This window comes from Myxocyprinus asiaticus, chromosome 8, assembly GCF_019703515.2.
Source record: "Myxocyprinus asiaticus isolate MX2 ecotype Aquarium Trade chromosome 8, UBuf_Myxa_2, whole genome shotgun sequence".
Lineage (NCBI taxonomy): Eukaryota > Metazoa > Chordata > Actinopteri > Cypriniformes > Catostomidae > Myxocyprinus > Myxocyprinus asiaticus.
This window is the reverse complement of record NC_059351.1, coordinates 15221447-15246344: the sequence shown is the minus strand read 5'-3', so window position 1 is coordinate 15246344 and position 24898 is coordinate 15221447. Positions and strand designations below refer to the sequence as shown.

At 36.3% G+C, this 24898-nt stretch overlaps 2 protein-coding genes and 1 pseudogene across 4 annotated transcripts; all 3 read left to right on the top strand.

The window, feature by feature from the left end:
- Positions 1–5317, top strand: part of LOC127445569 (unconventional myosin-XV-like) — a 46004-nt pseudogene extending 40687 nt beyond the window's left edge.
- On the top strand, positions 681–13949 carry LOC127445431 (RNA demethylase ALKBH5-like). Of its 2 annotated transcripts, none has more exons than XM_051705502.1 (5): positions 681–844; positions 5287–6036; positions 8387–8467; positions 8590–8715; positions 11989–13949. In XM_051705502.1, exons 2-5 carry the CDS (start codon positions 5360–5362, stop codon positions 12179–12181), a joined length of 1077 nt encoding a protein of 358 aa, XP_051561462.1. In that variant the 5' UTR covers positions 681–844; positions 5287–5359; the 3' UTR covers positions 12182–13949. The 2 variants fall into 2 exon arrangements, with proteins under 2 accessions (XP_051561462.1, XP_051561461.1); XM_051705501.1 differs by having other exon boundaries at positions 681–980.
- Positions 13950–14999: 1050 nt separating this feature from the next.
- LOC127445428 (mitochondrial dynamics protein MID51-like) lies at positions 15000–24656 on the top strand. 2 transcript variants are annotated; one of them, XM_051705498.1, is made up of 5 exons: positions 15000–16230; positions 19460–19614; positions 20004–20160; positions 21052–21377; positions 22236–24656. In XM_051705498.1, the coding sequence occupies exons 2-5, from the start codon at positions 19480–19482 to the stop codon at positions 23019–23021; spliced, it is 1404 nt and encodes a 467-aa protein (XP_051561458.1). In that variant the 5' UTR covers positions 15000–16230; positions 19460–19479; the 3' UTR covers positions 23022–24656. The 2 variants fall into 2 exon arrangements, with proteins under 2 accessions (XP_051561458.1, XP_051561457.1); XM_051705497.1 differs by lacking the exon at positions 15000–16230 and adding an exon at positions 19041–19359.
- The last annotated feature ends 242 nt before the right edge of the window (positions 24657–24898 follow it).

Below are 24898 nucleotides of genomic sequence, written 5' to 3'. Positions count from 1 at the left end.
AATATTTTGGAGAAACTGAAATATGAAGATTACTTCTATGCTTACTACAATTCTAAGATCTTTAGATCTAATTAATGAAAACCCTTAAAAGGTTTGAGAAAGGTAAGGTTAAAATACAGCAAATGAATAACTCTTGGGCCAAGGAATATACTCTTGTAAACTCAGATCTGGGCAGTTAAAAGAAAAAATTAGTGCATAGACAAGAAATGAATAGAAAAGGAATAATACAGATTATATCTTGGCTTGTTTACTTTAATAATTATCTATATTCACACTTTAAATGGCCTGTTATTATTATTATTATTATTATTATTATTATTATTGTTGTTGTTGTTATTAAAAGGAACATTTGGAAATATAAATGTAATTTATGAAAAGAACATTCTTTAAATGCAGTTCTAGTTTTGGACATTATTTAACAATAATGGTGTTTTGACCCTATGGGTCCAATGCCATTGATATGGCACATGACAAAAATACATTTGTAGGGTATTTACTTATATATGTAATTATTTAATTTTAACTTTGGTCCTCTTTAACATACATATACAATAACGTAAATGTAATCGTGACAATCTTACTAAACTAAAAATGCCTTTTATAGCTGCAGAGCTGTTTCTGTCTGTCACTGGACCAGACCCTCGTGCCCAAGCTCAAGACACTGTGCACATGCGCAGTTCAGTAGTTCCCCAGTTTTGGAAACACGCGAGTTTATTTTCTCTCCACGGCTCATTGCAATCTTGCAGCAGCCGTTTAATCATCGTTAATGGGATATATGGAAATAGACTGATCAACGCATCTGATGCAATCCCCTAAAGGCTTGTGAATCCAACAATATGCTGATGTAAGCCTGTGTGTATTGTAAGCTCGGGGTGGCGTAGCTGTGCTAGTTGCTAATGTTATGGACTGAACTGCAGGGAACGCCGCCGCCGCCCGTGATTGACAGCCGACTTGAAGCGTTGCGTTACGAATTCATTCAGGTTGGTTGCTAAATTAAGCAGTACGATTTTTATTTTCTTTAATTTTGTCCGTTTGTCGCAAAGGTAACTATGGCCGACAGAGCGCGAGCAGCGCGGCGTGTTTTCGATCACGCACGCACTTGAGTGACCGAACCTACTGTACATGGTGAACTGAAGTTAATTCAGCTTAAAAGTAGCATTTGACCGCAAATTTTACATTTGTGTCTTGAAAATGGATTCTAAAAACAGCTTTTTATCATATGTAATATGCTTGATTTGATTAGCTTGATTTATACTATAGTACTGTTTGATTTTCTATCAAAGTGTTTCTAGCAAGTCAGTCCACTGTCGGCCATCTTTGGAAAGCTATCGGGAGGCTCTTTCCAGTCATGCCTGTGCAGCTCCTATCTACTTGAATGGGGGGGGGATTACCGAAATCTCAAACGATGTTGGTCAAGATAACGATCAAGAACATATTTCAAATCAGCAATAACATTTTATAATATCGGAGTCATAAATTGTGCTTATTTGCCTCATATTACGCTAAAACACGCAATTTTCCCGGATTGTATAGCTAATGCGCATGCGCGGTAGCGATTTGATTGACAGGCGATGTCTGTATCTAAAAGGTGATTGGCTCTTTTAGGTGATTTAGCGTCTTGGTTGGGCGTTCCAATTTATCCCATTTATTTAAATAGAAGTGACTCGTCTCTGCTAAATAGTCTCTGTTACTATTATACCATGAGGTTAACACCATATAGTCCTGAACATTGTGTTTTTTGGTTGAACCATTGTAATGTGCTTGGGGTCGAGAAAGCCAAATACTAACTGCTACGGAAAATTTTTTGAGTAGTCCATTATTCTGTAGAGGGGGTCAAAATCACTATTTTAAACCGAGTTTAAAGCAAAACAGCATGTAAAAAAATAAGATTTGAAAGATATTTAAATATTTTAAACTGCGGTAAAGTTAGTTTTACGTTTGACATTCGTTGGACATTCGGTTTCATAACCAATAAACTCAATGCGCATTTCATGTTTTGAGCCCAAGATATACATAAACAACCTACATAGCACACGGCTTATTTTTGAGAGTTTTTATTTGGTATTCTTTGTACAGAATTTTTAATCCATATAATTAAATTAAACTCCAAGACCATTTGACCTAAAGATGTCAAACCAACTGTAAATTACTCAGAATATTATTCTTTATATAGCACAAGGCTTATTTTGGGAATATTCTTTGGTACTTTTATATATAATATTTATGTTATAGAATATATTTAAATCCATTTAATTTCAAGACCATTTAACCTAAAGTTGTCAAACTTTTTGCTGATTTGCAGAAGGTACAAAAGAATGGTGAGTAGTAAAAAAAAAACAAAATTAAAAAAAACGTAGTGTTAACATCCATGTTTAATTGATTTATTTGGATTAAACTTTTTATATAAAAAAAACAAACTTGAGCCTTGTGCTATGTAGGTATTAATATTCTGAGTTTACTGAAATTGGTCTGACATCTTTAGGTCAAACGGTCTTGGAGTTTAATTGATTTACATTGAATAAATATTCTATATAAAAAATACCAAATAAAAACTAAAAAAAATAAGCCTTGTGCTATATATATAGAATAATATTCTGAGTTTACTGAAGTTGGTTTGACATCTTTACCTCATACGGTCCCTGAGTTTAATTGATTTGGCTTATTGCATACATTTAAAGTTCTAAAATTATTATAACATTTATAAAAACGTATATTCCCCAAACGGAGTCTTGTGCTTTGAATGGGATATTTTTCTGAGCATTTCACTATTAGCGTGATGTAGTGTTGTCAAAAGTACCGGTACTTCGGTACCAAGTCGATACTAAAATAAAAAAGATGTAACGGTATCAGTGTTTCTGTAGTACTGGTAGTACCGAGCACCGATTCCATCCGGTACCAGCGTGCAGTATGACTGACACACGACTGATTTAAAATGCTCATTTTGAGCGTGTGCTCTGTTACTCCTTACACTGAAATGGACAATTAATCAAATTAAAATCGTGACATGTCCTAGTGTGATTTATTAAACCGCTAAAGGCTGCAATCTTTTAGTGTGGAAGAGCTGCGTACTTTGTATAATTCTGACCGCTCATACATGTTGAGAATCATTCACAACATGTTGTATCAGATGACAGAGCAGAGCACTAATCTACTGTGAACCACGCAGCACATGTAAACTATATATGTATATAATTAAATCACAGCATTTGTGCTTTAATCTCTCAACTCAACTTTATTTATAAAGCATTTAATACAACAGAGTTGACCAAAGTGCTTCAAAGTAATAACATTTAAAACATAACATTTAAAAAAGACAATATACACAAACTCCAATAATCTAAAACACAAAATGCAAATACCTCTAACTGTGTCCAACATTTAATTTGTCAGACTCAAAGGCCAGTTTAAAGAGATGAGATTTCAGATGTGACTTAAAAGTGACGTTAACTGTTTATCCGGAAAGTGAAGATTCAGGTAAAAAATACACGTCATAATAAAAGCACGTTTCAAAATATAAGCTGGAGCCCTGAAATTGAAGAAATTGTGACAGAAATATATTACAACTGTCTTGTAAAATGTAATATTCACTGTAATAATGATGATAATAATAATAAAGCAATATATCACACAGGCAAGACTGCTGTTGAATAAAGGTTTGGCAAAAAAATGCAATGACATTTTGAAAAGTTCAATTTTCACTTGTTAAAAGATTAAAGAATGAAACGATTAGACACCATTTTGGATGATGAAATTAAATTAAACTCTAAAACATTGAGTTCTGGAAAATACCAAATTATGTTTTCCTTTTTGTTATTATTATTAAAGAATAAAACAGATGTCAGTAGGACGCTACTTTAAAACACTTAAGCAATGCATCCTTGATTGAGAAACACTTGAAGGAAACATGCATTTCTTTTAGTTTATTATTTACATTAAATGTAACTTTTTAAATAGGCTAAACGGGTGTGTTCAATAGCACATTGTCATATAATAGCATATTTATGCTGTGGTACTGAAATTGGTATCGAGAACTGTGAAATTTCACTGGTATCGGTACCGACTACTGACATTTTGGTACAGTGACAACACTAGCGTGATGTTATAACGTCATTTGTCTTTTTCACCCAATTTGGAATGCCCAATTCCCAGTGCGCTTTTAAGTCCTCGTGGTCGTGTAGTGATTCGCCTCAATCCAGGTGGCGGAGGATGAATCCCAGTTGCCTCCGCATCTGAGACCATCAACCCGCGCGTGGCTTGTTGAGCGCATTGCCACAGAGACATCAGAGGCTTCACGCCATCCACCGCGGTATCTGCGCTCAACTCACCACGCACCCCACCGAGAACGAACCACATTATAGCGACCACAAGGAGGTTACCCCATGTAACCCCTGGGATTCAAACTAGCGAACTCCAGGGGTGGTAGCCGGCATCATTTACCACTGAGCTACCCAAGCCCCCCTGGCTAATTATTATTATTTATTTTTTTATTTAAGCCTTGTGCTATGCAAAGGACGGTTGTTTATGTATATCTAAGTTGTTTTGGGCTCAAAACATGAAATGCGCAGAGAGTTTAATGATTTTGAAACTGAATGTCCAACGAATGTCAAACATAAAACTAACTTTACCGCAGTATATTTTAATTTTACACAAAGGCAGAAGCTTTTTAGAATATCTCATCTCTGTAGGTCCTTCTAGACAACTTTATTTCAGGATGACCAGAGCAACATTTCAGGTGTGATGATTGGTCTGCTGGTTAGTCCAGTCACATTACTTTTTTTATGCGCATGTTGTATTCCCTATAAATTCAATAGGAGTTTATTTGGTAAATGTGTTTCCATCATAGTTTATGCTCATTTCTTCTTATCGAATAAAAAAATTATCCAGCTCACGCAAGCGTTTTTGTTTATTTAAAAAAAAAATGTATGTGCATTTTGGAGATTTCGTTTGCATCTTGGTGTTTCCATCCAGCAGCTTTTATGCTATATCCCAAAATGCATGTAAAAATATGTAAAAACCCAGCTATTGTTGCCCTTGGCAGGCGAAGGCACAAAGGAAAAATAAATTGCAATATTCGAGTTTATGGCTGATCGAGTACTCGATTAATTGATTACTCTTGCACATCCCTATTTACCATGGTATTTACACAGTTCTTAAAATGTACAGTTGTATTATCATAAAAAATACATAGTATTACCATGATGTCATGTCTAAAAAATACGAAAATACCATGTTAAATTTAAATGAATGAATGTAAACTCTTGCTCTCTGCTTTAATTTTTCTCTTAGTGGCTATGCAGCTGATGACATCACGCAGTAATAAGAACATCTGACAGCAAATTTGGGACTTGGGTCTTGAAAAATGGCCGGTTTTACAGATCTGCGGGAGAAGCTAAAGTCAATGACACCACACAAGGAAAAAGTATTCGAGCACAGCAATGGCGAGAAGCGTAAACACCACGAGTCAGATGATGGCGAGAGCGGCGACTACGAGGAGTGGCGAGAAGAGGAGGCCCGCAAAGTGAAGAGTGGCATAAAGCAGGCATGCATCTTCACAGCGGAGGATTGCGCTCGGATTGAGGCAAAGATCGACGAAGTGGTTGCCAAAGCAGACAAGGGGCTCTACCGGGAGCACACTGTGGACCGGGCACCCCTGCGGAACAAATACTTCTTCGGGGAGGGCTACACGTATGGCTCGCAGCTGGAGAAGCGCGGTCCTGGGCAGGAGCGCTTGTACTCCAAAGGCGAGGTGGATGAGATCCCGGACTGGGTGCATGAGATGGTGATCAATCGGCTTGTCTCACACGGTGTCATACCGGAGGGCTTCGTTAATAGCGCCGTGATCAATGACTACCAGCCTGGGGGGTGCATCGTGTCGCATGTGGATCCCATTCACATCTTTGAGCGGCCGATCGTGACTGTGTCGTTCTTTAGTGACAGCGCGCTATGTTTCGGCTGCAAGTTCCAGTTCAAGCCCATCCGCGTGTCCGAGCCGGTGCTTCACCTGCCCGTGAGGCGCGGCAGTGTCACTGTACTCAGGTGTGTTTACTTTGGAGTATACTCACAGTAGTAACATTATATTGTACTTTGTGATTACCATATTTATAAAACATAGTAGCATTTACATTCATAGAAAACCATGGTATTACCATCAAGGTAGTGTCCAAAAAGTCCCATGATATCAAGGTACAATATTACTGTGGTAATACAATGTTTCTAGACACTACAATAATGGTATTCCCATCATGGTAGAGTTCAAAAACTCAACTCTATTACCAGTACCATGTACAAACAATCATAAAAAAATGACATGGTACTTTTTATTAATTACATGTAGTTAACCCTCCTATTGTCTAAAGAAACGGCACCCTCCTTTTGTACTTTGGGTCATTTCTGATCCATATTGGGGAGGGGGGGAAATGTGCAAAATGCAGAAATTCTTGATTGGTAAACAGTGATTAGTAAACTACTTTATTGTGGTTCTAAGGTGTATAATAAAAGGGAATATATATGTATACTGAATATTAATAGAGTAACATCATTTTAAAGATTAAAATAATAATAAAAAGTTTAAAAACTTGGCAAACATTAGCCAAGAATGTCTTAATTTACATTTATTTCAATCACTTTGGGCATTTTTTTAATATCTTAAAGGAATAGTTCACCCAAAAGTGAAAATTTGCTGATAATTTACTCACCCTCAGGCCATCCAAGATGTATCTTGAGTTTCTTTTTTCATCAAAACAGAATTTAAGATTTTTAGGATTTCATTTCATGCCTCCTCCCTTAAACAATGCAAGTGAATGTACTCCATTTTTTGACGGTCCAAAATGCATATTTAGGGTGCATCAAAACTACAAATGTTCGCTTCCGTACATCTCTGTGACGTGCGCTCATGAGAGGGATAACATAAGCTCATCGGTAAGGTCACGCGTCACGTGGAGGAGGAGTCAGGAAGCGCGTCATTGTTTACAAGAGAATCTTGTGCTGTTCACAATCCAAAACAGCAATTTCAAAACAATATAAAATAAACTATCCTTTCCAAATAATAATAATAATAACAAAAAAAAAACAATATAAACAATGATGCGCTTCCTGACTCCTCCTCCACATTACGCGTGACCTTACCAACGAGCTTATGTCATCCCTCTCATGAGCACACGTCACAGAGATATACGGAAGCGAACATTTGTAGTTAAAAAGTATATAAGTATTGTTTTGTTTCTAAAAACAATCAATCGTTTGGGTTCAGAAAAACTTTATTTGTCGACTGGAGTCGTGTGGATTATTTTGAAGCACCCTAAATATGCATTTTGGACCGTCAAAAAATGGAGTACATTCACTTGCATTGTTTAGAGGAGGCGGCCTGAAATGAAATCCTAAAAATCTTAAATTCTGTTTTGATGAAGAAAGAAACTCAGATACATCTTGGATGGCTTGAGGGTGAGTAAATTATCAGCAAATTTTCATTTTTGGGTGAACTATTCCTTTAACTAGGCCTGTATCACAACAATTTCTGATTTATTCTGTAGTAGAAAATGAACAGTGTACTTATTAGAGTTACAATTTTAGTACTATTTCACAAATTAATGTCTATTTCCTTTTCCAGCAGTCAAAATGGGCTCACTTTGCACGTTCATTGCAACAAATCCATTCCTTCCCACTATGTCAAACAATTTGTTGAAGTGTTACAGGGTTTAGAAAGGTGCCGTAATAGTTCTTTCTGCCATCAAATGTTTTAGGACAAAATTGTATCTAATAGTTCTTTAACCATTGAGGGACTTTTAGCTCCATTGTACCTTATTTCATAAAATCATGTTAGTAAACTTATTTACCTGTTCGAAAACATTAAAAAAATAGTCTCTCTGTGTGTGTGACTGTGTTTGTGTGCACAAACCCCGTTTGAGAGGAAAGTCTGCAATTTGTGAGAAAGATGCAATACCCAGTGGAGCAGGTGGGGAAGCTAGAGAACAGTGTGGAGCTAGGGGTTAAATTCGAGAAAATGTGAAATTTCTCAATATATATGAAACATTTCTCAATATTTTGTCAATTTGATTCAAAGATGTACAAAAAACAATTTAAAGCTGTATAACATCTAGAAAGTCCACATCATCTGTATCTCTGTATAACATCTAGAACTGGTTCCTTCCATACAGTTAAAATTGACCCGTTAAGACAATGGAAGGGAACAATTTGTTTTAAAGAAATACATTTTATTTTGTTTGTTTTGATGGTCTTAAAGTCACAACATTTGGTTCCAGTACCAAAATTTATGCTGTATATATAAAGTAATTTTTACCTGTCCCGAGTCAAAAAAGACCCTATGACATTAGGAGGTTTAAAGAATGAATGTACGCTCGTGCTCACCACTGCTTTGATTCTCTTTCAGTGGCTATGCGGCTGATGACATCACACACTGCATCCGCCCACAGGATATCAAAGAGAGAAGAGCTGTCATCATTCTGAGAAAGTGAGTTGTTCTTGTTTTGAATAAGAGTTGCTCTTGAAAGGTGTGAAATAATGTGGTATTCTGGGGGTGTACATCTGTGTTATAATCGACTTTATAGTGTGTTTTGTTGTCTTTTATTGTAGAACAAGACCGGATGCCCCTCGTTTGGACACAAATTCACTGAGCCCTTCCATCCATTCTTCTGAGAGACGGCACATACTCAAAGCCAAACGCTCACATCGCAGGGCTGACCCCGATGCTGCACACAGGTACTTTTAAAGGCTGTCGCACCAAATCAAGATGCCTTTGTTAAATGTGAACAAGTCATTTAAGAAAGTTAAATGAATAGTAGAGATAGACCGATATATATCTGTTTTACAGATTAATCAGTGCTAATAGTTACTTTTTGGAATTATCAGTTATGCAGATAGTTTTATATATATATATATATATATATATATATATACACACACACACACACACACACACACACACACACACACACACACACACACACACACATATATATATATATATATATGTGTGTGTGTGTGTGTATGTATGTATGTATATATATATATATATATATATATATATATATATATATATATATATATATGCACACACACACATACACGTACACAGTGCATACCTAAAGTATTCAGACCTCTTCTGGGTTTTTTTTTTTTTTTTTTTACATTTTGTTGTTGCACCCTTATGCTAAAATAATTTTTTTTCACATCAGTCTACACTCCATACCCAATAATGACAAAGATAAAAACTGATTTTTTTATAACTTTGCAAATTTATTAAAAAGAAAAAAACTGAAATATCACAGTGACATAGCATTCAGATCCTTTGCTATAACACTTAGCATTCCATTTCTTTGGATCAGCTTTGAGATGTTTCTACACTCTGATTGGAGTCCACCTGTGGCAAATCCAATTGATTGGACATGATTTGGAAAGGCACACACCTGTCTATATAAGGTCTCACAGCTGAAAATGCATATCAGAGCAAAAACCAAGCCATGAAGTCAAAGGAACTGCCTGCAGAGCTCAGAGACAAGATTGTGTCGAGGCACAGATCTGGGGAAGGCTACAAAACCAAGAGCCCAATGCTCACTCTGGTTGAACTCCAGAGATCATGTGTGGAGATGGCAGAAACTTGCAGAAGGACAACCATCACTGCAACACTCCACCGATCTGGGCTTTAGTGGCCAGACGGAAACCTCTCCTCAGTGCAAGATGCATGAAAGCCCGCTTGTAATTTGCAAAAAAGCACCTAAAGACTCTCAGACTGTGAGAAACAAGATCCTATGGTCTGATGAAATGAATATTGAACTGTGTATTTCTGTAACTGCTGATCTCCTGGGATTTTTACACACAACAATCTCTAGAATTTACTCAGAATGGTGCCAAAAACAAAAAACATCCAGTGAATGGCAGTTCTGCGGATGGAAATGCCTTGTTGATGAGAGAGGTCAACAGAGAATGTCCAGATTGGTTTGGATAAAGTCAGTACGGTCACTCATATAACCGCTCTGTACAATTGTGGTGAGAAGAATATCATCTCAGAATGCTATTCTGAGATGCGGGTTGGCACTGTTTTAGTGGCATGAGGGGGACCTACACAATATTAGGCAGGTGGTTTTAATGTTGTGGCTGATCGATGTGTGTGTGTGTGTGTGTGTGTGTGTATATATATATATATATATATATATATATATATATATATATATATATATATATATATATATATATATATATATATATATTATTATTATTATTATTATTACACTGGCAGCCAAAAGTTTGGAATAATGTACAGATTTTGCTCTTATGGAGAGAAATTGGTACTTTTATTCACCAAAGTGGCATTCAACTGATCACAATGTATGGTCAGGGCATTAATAACGTAAAAAATTACTATTACAATTAAAAAAAAAAAAAAAAAAAAAACAATTTCAGAACTTCTTAAACTACTTCAAAGAGTTCTCATCAAAAAATCCTCCAAGTGCAGCAATGACAGCTTTGCAGATCCTTGGCATTCTAGCTGTCAGTTTGTTCAGATACTCAGGTGACATTTCACCCCACGCTTCCTGTAGCACTTGCCATAGATGTGGCTGTCTTGTCGGGCACTTCTCACGCACCTTACAGTCTAGCTGATCCCACAAAAGCTCAATGGGGTTAAGATCCATAACACTCTTTTCCAATTATCTGTTGTCCAATGTCGGTGTTCCTTTGCCAACTCTAACCTTTTCTTTTTGTTTTCTGTATCAAAAGTGGCTTTTTCTTTGCAATTCTTCCCATAAGGCCTGCACCCCTGAGTCTTCTCTTTACTGTTGTATATGAAACTGGTGTTGAGCGGGTAGAATTCAATGAAGCTGTCAGCTGAGGACATGTGAGGCATCTGTTTCTCAATCTAGAGACTCTGATGTATTTATCCTCTTGTTTAGTTGTACATCTGGCCTTCCACATCTCTTTCTGTCCTTATTAGAGCCAGTTGTCGTTTGTCATTGAAGACTGTAGTGTACACCTTTGTATGTATTTTGTTATTTTTTTTTTTTTTTTTTTTTTGGCAGTTTCAAGAATTGTATAGCCTTCATTCCTCAAAACAATGATTGACTGACGAGTTTCTAGAGAAAGCTGTTTCTTTTTTGCCATTTTTGTCCTAATATTGACCTTAAGACATGCCAGTCTTTTGCATACTGTGGCAACTCAAAAACAAACAAAATGTTATGCTTCATTTAATGAACCAAACAGCTTTCAACTGTGTTTGATATAATGGCAAGTGATTTTCTAGTGCCAAATTAGCAATTTAGCGTGATTACACAAGGATAAGGTGTTGGAGTGATGGCTGCTGGAAATGGGGCCTGTCTAGATTTGATCAAAAATGACTTTTTTCAAATAGTGATGTGCTGTTTTTTACATGAGTAATGTGCTGAATATACTTTGTGATCAGTTGAATGCCACTGTGGTGAATTAAAGTACTAATTTCCTTCCGAAACAGCAAAATCTGTACATTATTCCAAACTTTTGGCTGCCAGTGTGTATATAAATATACATTTTTAAATTATTCTTCCGTTTTCCACTGTGGCCTTGTGTGTTATGCAGCAAATCAAATTTTTCTGGTTATTATTGGAATAAACAATAAACTGCATCTGGGATTTTATTAATTTTGTAGTCTCTAAGTCTGTACCCATCATAGCAAGGAAAGACTTAAGAATTTTTTCTTACATTCTATAAATCAGTTTTAAAAACTATGTTCCGATGAATCCGTTATCAGCATTTTTCACCAACTTAGTTATTGGTTTCAGCAAAATCCACTATCGGTCAACCTCTAATGAATAGTACTTTTGACAGATGTTTCAAATGATGTACACTTGCATGAAAGGAAGACTCCAGTAATATCAGTGGCTTAGTTCTCCCCCACGATGGCCTTCATATTGAAATCACAGTTGAATATTTATCATTTTATCTTAGTAACCCCTCTATTGTATGGAATAACCCTCAATTAAATTAACCATTCCTCTTTCTTAGGCCTCGTGTACTAGAGATGGACAAAGAGTTACAGAGGCGTTCCCTATCCGCACGACAGAGACGTCACTGTGACACCGGTTCAGAAAACTCCTGGAGGAGAGCTGAAGAGGGAGATCCAGGGTCGCGCTACACACACTCGCATCACACACATGATCACACCCCTGCACGGCGAGTCAAAGTAAGACGTCACTGAGACACTCACAGTCAGAACTCAATGGTGATCCCCTCCGGCACATTTAAAGTTGCTTATGGGGATTGAAAGCAAATGGAGTGAACAGTTAAAGAAATGCTTCCAGTGTGGGTCTCAAAGACAGTAGATGGAGGCTGCAGGACATTTCGCTTTACTTATTAAGAGGCTTGATCTATCTATTCAGACATGTCAAAAAATGCTACTTAAATATCCACTATATTTTGTTTTGTGTTTAAAAGAACTGTATGGAATAAAAGACATCTAAACCGAGTAGTGGAGTTCAATCACAATTCACCAATAGCCCATTCTTAAAGGAATAGTTTACTTCAAAATCAATGCACTCCCAAATGATTTTAGGTTTCTCTGACTTAACATGTTGGTTTCAAGCAAAATGCTCACTCAAAGAGCAATATTAAATAAAAGTGGTCTAAATTGGTTGATTTTCTCAAAGATATGTTTATGAACGGCTCTTTTGAATCAAAATTGTTGAAAATTATTTTTTTATTTGCTGTAAGAGTTGGTTGAGTTCTGTCATTCAGTGCATAACCTACTAGTAGCTTTCTGGTGCAGGCCAGCAAATCAATTTTAGGCATCACTAGTGACAAACTATAAAAGCCATGCAATCAAAAGCGAGAGGCAAAGTAAAATGCAATTAAAGTTAATATACATTGTATTTAATTAATAAACATGCATTTGAATGGCATACAGTGGCTTCTCCGTGCATTCACCTCAATGTGTACATGGTGTGTAAAGTGGATCCTTACTTTTACTGACATCTTGAAAAGGAAGTCAAACCTAGAGCAAAGAATCAAATTTGAAATGACATGCACAATATTTCTAACTAAAATGGGAGAATTAGTTATGTAGTTATTTGAATTGTTTTTTTTCTTTATCGCTGCTTCTTACATCCAAGATTTGTAGCTAAACAGTTTGTAAAACAGATTTGATGAAAAACATAAGAATGACTAGAACTGGCATGGTAATTGGTCTTTTGTTGGAGTTGATCTTTGGATCTTTATTTCTGCAGGAAACAATGTAAAAAGCATTTATTAATGCAAACATGACAGCTGTCATCATAATGGCAACATGTTCTTTATTCTGCTCATATGTTGTTTCTAAGGTTGAAATGAAGTAAATTTAGGTTGTGTTTTTCCAGTTTTCAATAAGATAATGGGTTTATAAGACAATGTATCTGACAACATGCAGCATTTTTCCTATTATCCACATAAATATACATATAATCTGCAGTTTAAATGCTGTTCACTTTAATGAAATAAATATTTTTGTATTAAAGATGTACAGGCCTGGGGGAAAAGTTTGGTAAAATACAAGTTTTTTTTCTTCCCATCTGATATTTATAAATTATGCACTTGTCTACTTAAGATTAAAAATAAATAAAAGGATTTTTAGTGTGGTTGCGTATCAGTGCCACTCTGTATCTTATTCACATCTTGGACAATTTACCCGAAATATCCAAATGCAGGGTGTATTAACAGAGTATTCTGGATTCAATACAATTTAAGCTCAATCGACAGCATTTATGGCAAAATGTTGATTACCACAAAAATGTATTTTGACTTGCTGCTCCTTTTCGTTAAAAAATAAAATACAATTTCGAGGTTATCGTGAGCAGTGTTCGTACAGATGCTTCAAAGTTCATTTCAAGCACTTTTCAAGCACATTTTATTTTATTTTCAAGGACTATGCTCGAGATGTCATTAAAACTAATTCATTATTTGTTAATTTTAAATAAAAATCTTTTATTCATTCAGTTCATTTATTTTCATGAAACAGCACTTATTACAAGTACAACATATCTCAATGTACATCTATAACTACATATTCTCAGTAACAATTCTTGGTTCATTCATGATGAAATTGATGTGCAATTGTAGTGTGCTCCCTTAAAATGCACTTTCCATCAAAAGTGAATAACTGGGTCCTTAAACAGTAGTCTATATGACTCGTGCTGTGTTCCATGTTTTCTGAAGTCGCACAACAGATTTATGTGAGGAACTGACCCAAACTGCAAATGGGTTATTCTTAAAAAAATTTGAGTTTCAAACTCACAAAATATTGAAATTTCCCATTCAGTTTTTGTCCATAAACACTGAGGATAAACATATTGTAACATGTTGACATTATTTTTATTCATAAAGAACAACTTGGCTGTTGTTCTTTCTTTTATTATTTATTATTATTTTGTTTCACAAACGAAGCAAGTTAATACGGAAGCCCTGAACCGCAAGGTGGGGAAAAAAATAAAAATAGTGTCTCAGTTCCTTCCTGAGCCTAAGTCTTACATTTTTTTTCTCTCTTCCTAAAATTTGTTTTTCTCTCATCAAAAAAATAAATCAAAAATGTTCTCTTCAAAAATGTTTTTCTCTTCAAACTTTTTTTTTCTCTCTTCCAATTTTTTTTTCTCCAAAACATTTTTCTCTCTCTTCAAAAAAAAAACATTTTTTTCTCTTTTCAAAAAAATTTTTTTTTTCTCTCTTCAAAACATTTTTTTCTCTCTTCAAAAAAACATTTTTTTTTTTTTCTCTTCAAAAAATATATATTTTTTTTCTCTTCAATAAAATGCATGCGGTACCAACCTTGGCCACCAGGTGCCACTATCAGTAAATATGTAATCTTATGCTTTTAACGCTTCCTCTGTGGCTATATAGCTGAATAATGGGGGGGGCTATAACACACACCTGTTTTGTGTTAGCAGTATGGGCGTGAAGCTATAAAAGTATAATGGTTTCCGTTGTTGGGGGGGTCTTGTTTGGTACTGCTAATTGTTTTTGTTTTGTTTTTATTTGTGCCGGAGCTGCCGTGCCGGGACGTGAGTAAATTGGGAGGGGTTATTTGCGACTTCGGGGTAATCTTGAACTCGAGGTTTAGGCGGCCACTGTTGATGTGTTCTACGAGTGCTGTATCCCATTCATTGGTCAAGATGCACGTCAATCAGAGTGTCGAGGGCCCTGCATTGACACACATCTACTAGAACAAATAATGGAAAATAAAGACTTCCCAGATTATTGTATAGTTAACCAGTATATTAAACAAGACTACAGCAATATGGTAGACATCTTCACATATGGCTCTAAAGACCCGGAATCTGGAAAAACAGGAGCAGCTGTGTTTGTACCTAAATATCAGGTATCTATTAGGAAGAGAACACCAGACAATTTAATGGTATTTACAATTCCAGTGGGTGGAGGAAGTAAATCTAGACAAGGTAGTCATTTGCACAGACTCTCTGGCAGCACTGAAAAGTCTGCAATCTGCACATTCTGATTGTAGACAAGACATAATATATGACATTTTGCAACTTTTGTACAAACTGCATAATCGAGGAAATCTCAATAGCTTTCTCTGGGCAAACAACTCATTTAAATGCAATAATGTAGAACTCATAATACACATATGCAAATCAGAAGCCAAGGCACTTATTCGTATATATCTGGCAGACGCTTTGGGATAGAGAAATTAAGGGGAGACACTTGTATAAGATACAGGAAAATGTGGGTACAGGAGGAATCAAAGTGTTACTAAGAAGAATCATTAATAACAAGAATATGCATAGGTCACACTGGATTAAATGGAAATGTATATCAAATACAAAAACACCATACTGGGTTAAACAGTCATTGTGATAGTGTGTAGTAGAGACAGATGAACATGTCATACTACATTGCACAGCCTACAACAATGAAACACAAGTATTGCACTCAAACTTGCAGGGAAAGGAATTCAAGTCTTTTGGCGAAAAAAAAAAAAAACATGGAAAATTAGATATGAGAGATGATGTTTGGAGGTTTATTAAAGCAACAGGATTATATTCGAGAATATCATTTTTACCCTCTTAATATAAAGTAAGAGTTGTTCTTCCGCACCGCTGTTCCACACTCCAGTTCAGATGGTGGCGGTAATGCACCAAAAGCTGATTTACCAACTGCCGATAATCAGAAGAAGAGCGTCGAATGACGTAGGACGTGTTTGTTTTAGGTGAGAGGGGCGTTACGTGCTAGTCAAAAGTACTGAACTGACAATACCTTATAAAGGTAAGTAACCTGTTTAAAATGCTACTGGCGCTTCTGAACAGTTGTCTGTTTAATATATCACCAAACTTGTTCGTTTTCTGCATTCGACAGAAGGTGAAGATAGTAAACTCTAACAGAAAAAAACACTATTGTTTGGTATAGATTAAATTCATGCCCTTTCTTAACAAGCTGCAGATCTTTATTATTCCATCATTCCACACTGTCATGAGATTTTCCAAAATATTGATCAAGGAAAAACTAGACGTTACTATTAGATGTGAATGTACGTGCAAACTGCGCGTCTGTACACAGGTCAGTCATAAACAGTCTTTATCTGAACGAGTCAAGAATATTATCTTATCTTAAAAGCTAAAAAGTCAATCAGTTTAAAGGCCTCACATTATAAGTGTACACTAACTCTGTTGGCGTCGCATTTTTACCCACTAACCAGGGAAATACGAGTGTATAGTCTATGTTGTATTCATTTTTTGGTTATTCTGGGCAAGGTAGTTCTTTTCAAGCATGTAAAACCCTTAATATATTTAAATCTATTAGTGGCATAAATTATAAATCACCCAAGCACTAGTGTTTTAGGCCAGTTTGCAGTGTCATTTTTAGATCACAGGAAACTGAGCCCTAAGAAAAGATCTCAAAATGATCATATGAATTAGTGGCGTGTTACTAGGCCACATTGGTCCAAATTTAGACATGGTAAGAGTGTATACTCAATGGTGTCCTCTGAGTTCATGAAGATCCACAGCTGTTTCTGATCCTCAGAGAGTAAGAGCCAGGTGCAGCTTCAGACCCCCTGTGTGCATGTGTTGTGGGTGTACCATTCTACAGTGATTATATCAGATGGCAATACATGGTACTTTGCTATATTCCAGGCCATGAATGATTACCATATTCATGGGCCGTGGGATTTATGGTACTCCAAGGTACTTAAAAATACAATTGTGCAACCACTGTGCCTGTCCAAGTATCCGTGGTGTTGATACTGTACCGTGTAAAAAATTTGCATTTTGTAGTGACAGTAGGGTATTATTAGTAGGGTAATATCGGTAGTAGTATTTTATTCTATTGACAATCCTAAATTTTAAATGTAAGAAAAAAAATCAAATATATATATATATATATATATATATATATATATATATACACACACACACACACACACAACAGTTAGTTCCGGTCCTCGAATCTGATTGGACAAGAGACGTTCCATGAGTGCTGATGGTCTCGCATCATCAGCACTCGGACGCTTCGCTGTATGTATCACTCTGTTGTGTTCGTGCCGTTCTAAACTAAAGTGTAAGAGCAGTGCAGATGTGTTAAGAGCTATATGTGTTACATTTAATTTTGTGACATTACATATTTTAGCCAGCAGGTGGAGGCAAAAGACCCTTTTTGTGTATAATATGAGCCAGTTGGTGAAGTGAAGTGAGTCAGTGTCAGTCAGTGTTTACATTCAACAGCACTCCGTGATCGCTCGTATTACTACTACACTACTAAAGCTAGGAAACAGCTTTAAACGAACAACTTCAGCATTAAGGCTCATCAGAGTTGAGAGACACAACAGACCGATTAATTACACAAACTCAAGGTGCTTGCCTCTTACCGGAATTTCCACATTGGAGAAGACAAAATGGCGGAGGAGATTGCAGTTTCTATAGTGAAAGACTCTTGCGCACCAGCTACCGCGAAATAGAGAGAAGTACCCCCGCTTGGACGGTTGTTTTTCCACTGAGAAAATAGGATGAATTTCACTAAAATTACATTATCTTCAGAACTGACTAACAAACTACAGCATCATCAACAGGTGATCGCACACGCTCCATTTCTCTCTCACGCTCTCTCTCTCTCTCTCACACACACACACACACGCATACATACATACATACATACTTGTTTCTCCAATAGCTTGTTAGACACAGCCCAAGCCAATACTAGTTCTATTGTGACATTTTTGAATTACTAACGAAGGCTTGGACGCATCATTTTGTTGAACCAGCAACGGCAGATTCTGATCCGTTGCGTAAGAAAGTAGTTCCATGCACAAATGCGTTTTTTGTGACCGTAATCAGTTTTTCCTCATTTTTATACAATTTACTTCATGCCTGTGGCCGAATCACAGCAGTGCTGATGCAGGACCGTATCGCACTCTTGCTCGTGTGATATATATATATATATATATATATATAAATATTTCTTAAACATTCCACTGTTTAACTTGCTTACTTGGGGCCATATTATCAGTAAAGCTGTTTTGAAATAGGCTTATGTATAGTGTGAAAGGTCTACAAACACATTTTAATTTAATTGAAAATGCTTATATTGAATATAAAGTTTATATTCAAACATTGTTAAAATAAGATGTTAAGAAAAACAAACATTAAAACTTTATATAAAATATTAATTTTTTTAATTTGTTAAAAAAATGCTCAAAATATTTTTGTATAAAGTTTAGAGTGTTTTTTAGAGTGTGAATCTTATTTTAACAAGGAATGGGGGTTGCTTGCAATGTGTTCATGATATTTGGAGGTCCTAAGTATTGAAAAGTTAGAATTTATTTTCTGAAATAATTTTGCATTCTCTCACTAAAAGTTTTGCATTGCCTTACAATAGTTTTACATTCTCTCGCAATTATTTAGGGCATCTTGCAATACTCCTTGTGAAAATAAAATATAGTTTAACTACAGTAACTATAATCCAATCTTATTGTATTTACGATGGTTTTACTGCAGTAATCATATTTTAATCATTATATTTGTATTAAAAACCACAGTAATAATACAGAAACTCAAATATTTATGCTTTTAGTTTTATATCAAGATTCCATCTAATCGAATTGAGTAATCTTAAAACTAAATATTTTAAGTTTTATTAATGTAATTTTGTTCACAATAACACATTTCAATTTGATTTTTTTTTTTATGATTTTTTTTTTTTTCTTATGGGATGGATAAAACTATTGTGAAGGAACACACAACTTTTTCAGAAAATAAGTTCCCTCCCTGTCCTCTAAGGGGCTCATACTTTTCTCTTTCTGAGCTTAAGAAATCTTCCAGCAAATGAGGAAAAAAAAAACATTCTGATGTAGAGTGTCCGTTATCTACAACTGCAGAGATGATGTTATGCAGACCAGCTTTGGTGAAATGGCTTTGTTACAATCAAAAGCAAACAAACTTTGGACTTTGAGGAAGTGCATTTAAAATCAAATGGTCATGTTTTTATCTTTTGACATTTTCAGGCAGTCTCACAGAGGAAGTGATGTATTATTCAAGTAAAAGGCGAGGTGAAGATGGAATCACTGCTGTCATTGACTTCCTGTTGTCCAATGCCCGGCTGGTGCTCGGGGTGAGCGGAGCTGCAATGCTGGGCATTGCAACATTAGCTGTGAAACGGGTGATTATTCATTATTTTACAATTCATTATGCGATTGTTGTCCTCATCTGAAATTAACATTCTTTTTCAAAGCATTATTATGAAAGAAAATGAATCCCGCCAGTGCAAATAATTTTCCTTTTTTACTCAGTTACACACCTAATGTACATTTATTGAGATTTGACTTATTTATTAGCTATTCATTTTTAAAGTGAAACCTTCTTGGATGTCATTGTTTTTACTTGTGTGTAAGCCATTAAAAACTTCTGTGCCCCACAAATGGTGTTTGATTTATTAAGCATTACATGTTTTTTACTTATTTTTAGTTCTGTGCAAAGTGCTCTTAGACAATGTGTTTTGGATTCAGTTTTTGTTTATTATGTCATTTTCCTCTCCCTGTGATGTCATAGCTGATAGAGCGTGCAGGAAGGCCTCCTGATGAAAAGCCTGAGAATAAGATGACGGGCAGCTGGGAGGAGTTAAGCTTGGTTAGCGTATCCCCCAAACTGCTGCACAAGGGAATTGAAGGAGTGGTTGTAAAACAGATTGCCGCAGCAACCAAGAAAGGTACACACTCGAAAACAATGTGAAAAGTCATCGTTGACTGTTACGTTTTTAAAAGTATAGTCTTGTTAGACTTTTTTAAAGGTGAGGTGCGTACCAGGGCTGGGTATTGATACAAATTTCCAGATTCAATTTCGATTTATATGGGCATATTTCAGTTATAATGTTCATTTTGCTTACCCATCTAATGGTTAATTATACACGGGACCTTCTAACTAGGTACATTATGAAAATATTCATCTTATTTAATTTTTTCATTCGTTTTTCTTCATTTGGTCACATTTGGAATTTTTGTGGTAATCAACATTATGCCACAAATGCTGTCGATTGAGCTTTACTTGTATTGAACCTGGAATATTCCTTTAAGATATCGAGATTGTTCAAATGAAGACCGTGATGCATCAGAAAATCTATATTTTACCCATCCCTAGTGCATAATTTTTGCGCCACTAGCAGCACCGGCTAAATAAGTTTCAAACCCTTCCCCTGTCTGCTTGTGTTTGGGCAAACAAATAGTCCTGCCCCAGAATTCGCATTGTTGGCTGAGCCAGTGTTGTTATGGCTGGACCAGTCAGGCTGACCAGACCGATCGCAATTGTAATGATACAGAAATTTCAATAATGGTGAATTATTACACACTAGCAGGCCAATTGTAGACAGTTTGAAATCAATCATTACAATCACATTTAGTCATTTAGCAGACTTTTTTATCCAAAGCGATAACTTACAAATGAGGAACACAGCAAGCAATCATTATTTTACAATTCCATTTGGTGACCCTAGTGGCACAGATTTCATATACTTTATCTTTAAATAGTATAAGTTTTTCTTCTGATTGCTCAAGAGCTTTTTTTTTTTTTAGCTTTACTTACCTGTTTTGTGTATGTATTTTAGCGGAACTGTCCCAGCCCATTCCCCTTCCTTCACCTGAGCTCCAGCAGTGTGACGACGACCCACCTCAACGACGTAAACGCATGGATCTTTGTGAGCTGACATTTGCTGATCATCTGCAGCAGTATTACAGAACACGAGTGTGTCTGACAGCAGAGGAGGTTTCTGTAGCACAGCAGCAAGCGTTAGACATCGCCACGGAGATCCAGGCTTTCCTGCGTTCTAAACACCCAGACATGCCGTTGGGCGACATGACATTAGCGGGGTCACTGCTCGACGACCTGCAGGTGGTTAAAGCTGACCATGCCTGCCTGATCGTGCCCCTGCAGGTATGATGTGACTTTTTGAGTGTGTGTATGATTGTGTATTTTACTGTCCAAAATGCTTTTAAGGAGGGCTGTACATCGATTAATTAAAAAATGTATTGCGTGATGTGCTGATTAATTTATCAAATGATATTGCATTTATCATTTAATGAGAGAGGCCCCCAAATAAAGAATTTTCTATATAATAATGAAAAAATTATACATTTAATATATAATATTTTAATTCAGATAATTCAAATACATTACATCATATCGATATATTGTGGTTGCAAAAAGTCTTTAAAAGTCGAAATATTGCTTGTTTTATTTCCATATCATTGAAAATTACCCTATTATTGGCCTACTTCTGTCTTCACTTTTTTAATTGTTGTCTATGTACTCGTATCACAGACAGACAGAACTAGTTTTCAGCGTCTCTAGTTGTTATGGCGCTGTGTCGAGTTAAACATAGTTTGAAACTCTGAAAAACATGTCTCGAGATCACTGCATTCCAGTGTGCTCCATCCAGCTGTCTTTGAGCACAAGAGCACGTTATCTGTGGAAGCCTGAGCTGCCTGTTCTCGTTTGTTTGACTGGGCACGTTGCCTGTACAGCTGGAGTCGCATTGACTGCCCCATACTGCCACAGAGTCACAAAAACATCAAGATCAGGCTTGAATTACTCCGATTGTAGGAACATTACTTATAACGGAATTTACGAATGGGTTGGGGGCATGATTAATTGCGTTTTCTTATAATTAATCACACTAAATTAATGCGTTAAATTGACAGACCTATTTTTAAGTATACAATAGTTGCCATTCTAGGCAACTTATATTAACTTAATATGCTTATACTTTGTTTTATATGTGTGCTTTTACAGTTGGAGTCTAGTCTGTGGACGGCCATTGCAGGAGAGGACACATTTTTGGGTCACCCTCAGTATTGCATGGTGCGCCGCGAAAACCTTGAGTACTTCCCGCGGGGGCGGAGCTACTGGGATCGACACTTGTTGGGCGGATACTTGTCATCGCGACTCGTTTCTGAGCAACTTGGCAAGGCGGTGATGGAATCTATGAACTGGCCATCGCTGACCGGAACCCTCGAGTGTGAGGTGCGACCAGTGCTGGGGTCTCCTGAACTGAAACTAGAGATTCGGGGGTTAAGTCAAAGTAGATACGACAGTGCAGAATGCTTCTATATTATCATATTGCCAACAGTGCGGCTCGGTGAGATGACGCTTACGGCACAACGAGAGATCACAGGGTCATATGACTACGTTTGGTACCAGAGTTTGTACACCAGCGAAACGACTAAATTGGCAACACTTGACAAAATGGACTCTGGGTCGGAGGTCAGAAGGAAGTGCCTGAAAACATTAAAGGCAGTGTGCCGCAACTGCCCTGCGCTACGCAAGCTTAACGGCAGCCATCTTAGCAATGTTATTCTGCACATAAGTGAGAAGGAAACTGATTGGTCGGAATCGGCCTTCGCTGATAGGTTCCAACAGGTGATCACTGAGCTGATTGGATACCTGGAGACTGGAATCTTACCTAGTTATTTCAAACCTAATGTGAATCTGTTTCAGGGTTTTACTGACGATGACATCGATGAAATGGGCTTTATGCTCTACTGTGCTGTAACCGAATCTGAGATACTACTGGTTTGATAATTGTAACTCATAGATGCGCACGCGCAGAGTAGTACGTTTATGAAGACATCTGTCACCATGGCAACTGCCATTTGTGCACCTTTAAAGGAATAGTTCACCCAAAAATGAAAATTCTGGGTTCATTTACTTATCGTCATGTCATCCCAAACCAATATGACTTACTTCCAAAGAACACAAAACAAGAGATCTTGCAGAATGTCCAAGCTGCAAAATCGGTAATTTTGTGTGAGGAACTGATTGAATGAAAGTCTCAAATTCACTAAATCTATTCTTAAATCCTAATATTCTCAAATAACACTGCTCAAATCGTGCTTCACCATATTTAAACTTGGAACGTCATGATGGGTTACAAGACGAACAAGCATACCAATGGCATCTGGGATCACTGACGTCAAATTTCCGTTTTCATGTGCCATGGTTTAATATGCACAAGCGCGAATGAGACTTTATCGAATATAATGACTTTAAGTTTCTTTCAAAGCTACTGTATGGCTTCAGAAAACTTGGAATATAGAACATACTGTAAGTCTTGAAGACTACTTGAATTGTACGTTCTGGTGCTTTGTTGCATGACAGCCACTATAGGCACTATGTTTAAAAAAACATTTTGTAAAAGGGCAGCTGAACATTGTTACTATGTTGTGTTCTGTGTTCCACAAAAGAAAGTCATATGGCTTTGGAATGACATGAGGGTGAATACATTGTTCAGAATTTTAGTTTTTCTAGGTGAACAGTTGCTTATCATCATTGTGACATTACAAGTAATTGCTATAAGTTGTCGATTTTTAAATGATCACACAATACCTCTTTGCCTACAATAACTGACATAGGCAACTATTATTATTTTTTTTTTACTATGCAGCACTTTCCTAGACAGACAATTTTCTTGGATGTAGATGTAAAAGATATAACTATAGGATTTCACTAATGATATTTCAGGGTTTACAAAACCTTATTCTGTGCTTCTGAGCAAGCACTGTCCATCACTTTAGATGTATTTCTTTTTATTATTATTATTCTGTTCTAGTATATTGCAAATTGAAGAAATGGCATTATGCATAGATAATGTGAAACTACGTTGACTTTCAATAGGAAAACGGGAAATATTAAGACAATAAAACAGTACTACGGTGCTTTTGCTGAGCGTGACAGTTGTTACATTTTGCCTTTCAATGTTTTCTAACATGAAATTAAGTTCAGTTATTCTCTACTATGAAATGACAAAACTGCATGGTGTGTTTGATTTGGAAACATGTTCATGTAAGTGCATTAGAGGGTTGTGTAAACCTTAATAAAGTTTATAGGTGTACAGTTTGGTGATTGGCAAATGGACTTTCCCCTACCAATAATGGTGGTGTCATTTTCTTACCTGCCCAAATTTTACCTCTTCAGTCATAGTCAGCATAAATGGCTGAATAACAAAAATAGACAGAAATAAATGTAGTGGGTCACCCTTTACTACAGCTTATAATGTGCCAAACTAATTGTGTTAAAAATAAACCGCAACAATAGTAACAAAATTGCTCCTACCAATATGCACACTGACACCACTGAGGGTTAATGAAACCGTACTTCATATGAATTCATCTTTGCAACTCGTGTCTAAATAAAGAGATTTTACCTAATTTTAAAGTTGTTTGTGGTGTTATTTGTGCTTGTCATGTCCATTATTATTGATCACCTGATCATTTATCATTCTGAGCAATTTTGTACACAAGGAAACATGAGAAAATACAATAAAAGGTAAGTCATGGTTTATGTGAAGTCATATCGCGAATATCACTTCCCTTACAGACTTTTATTATGGTAACCATTGTTTCTTTCAAAATATCAGTTACTACAGTTTCATTGTAGAAACAATCACTTTAGTAACC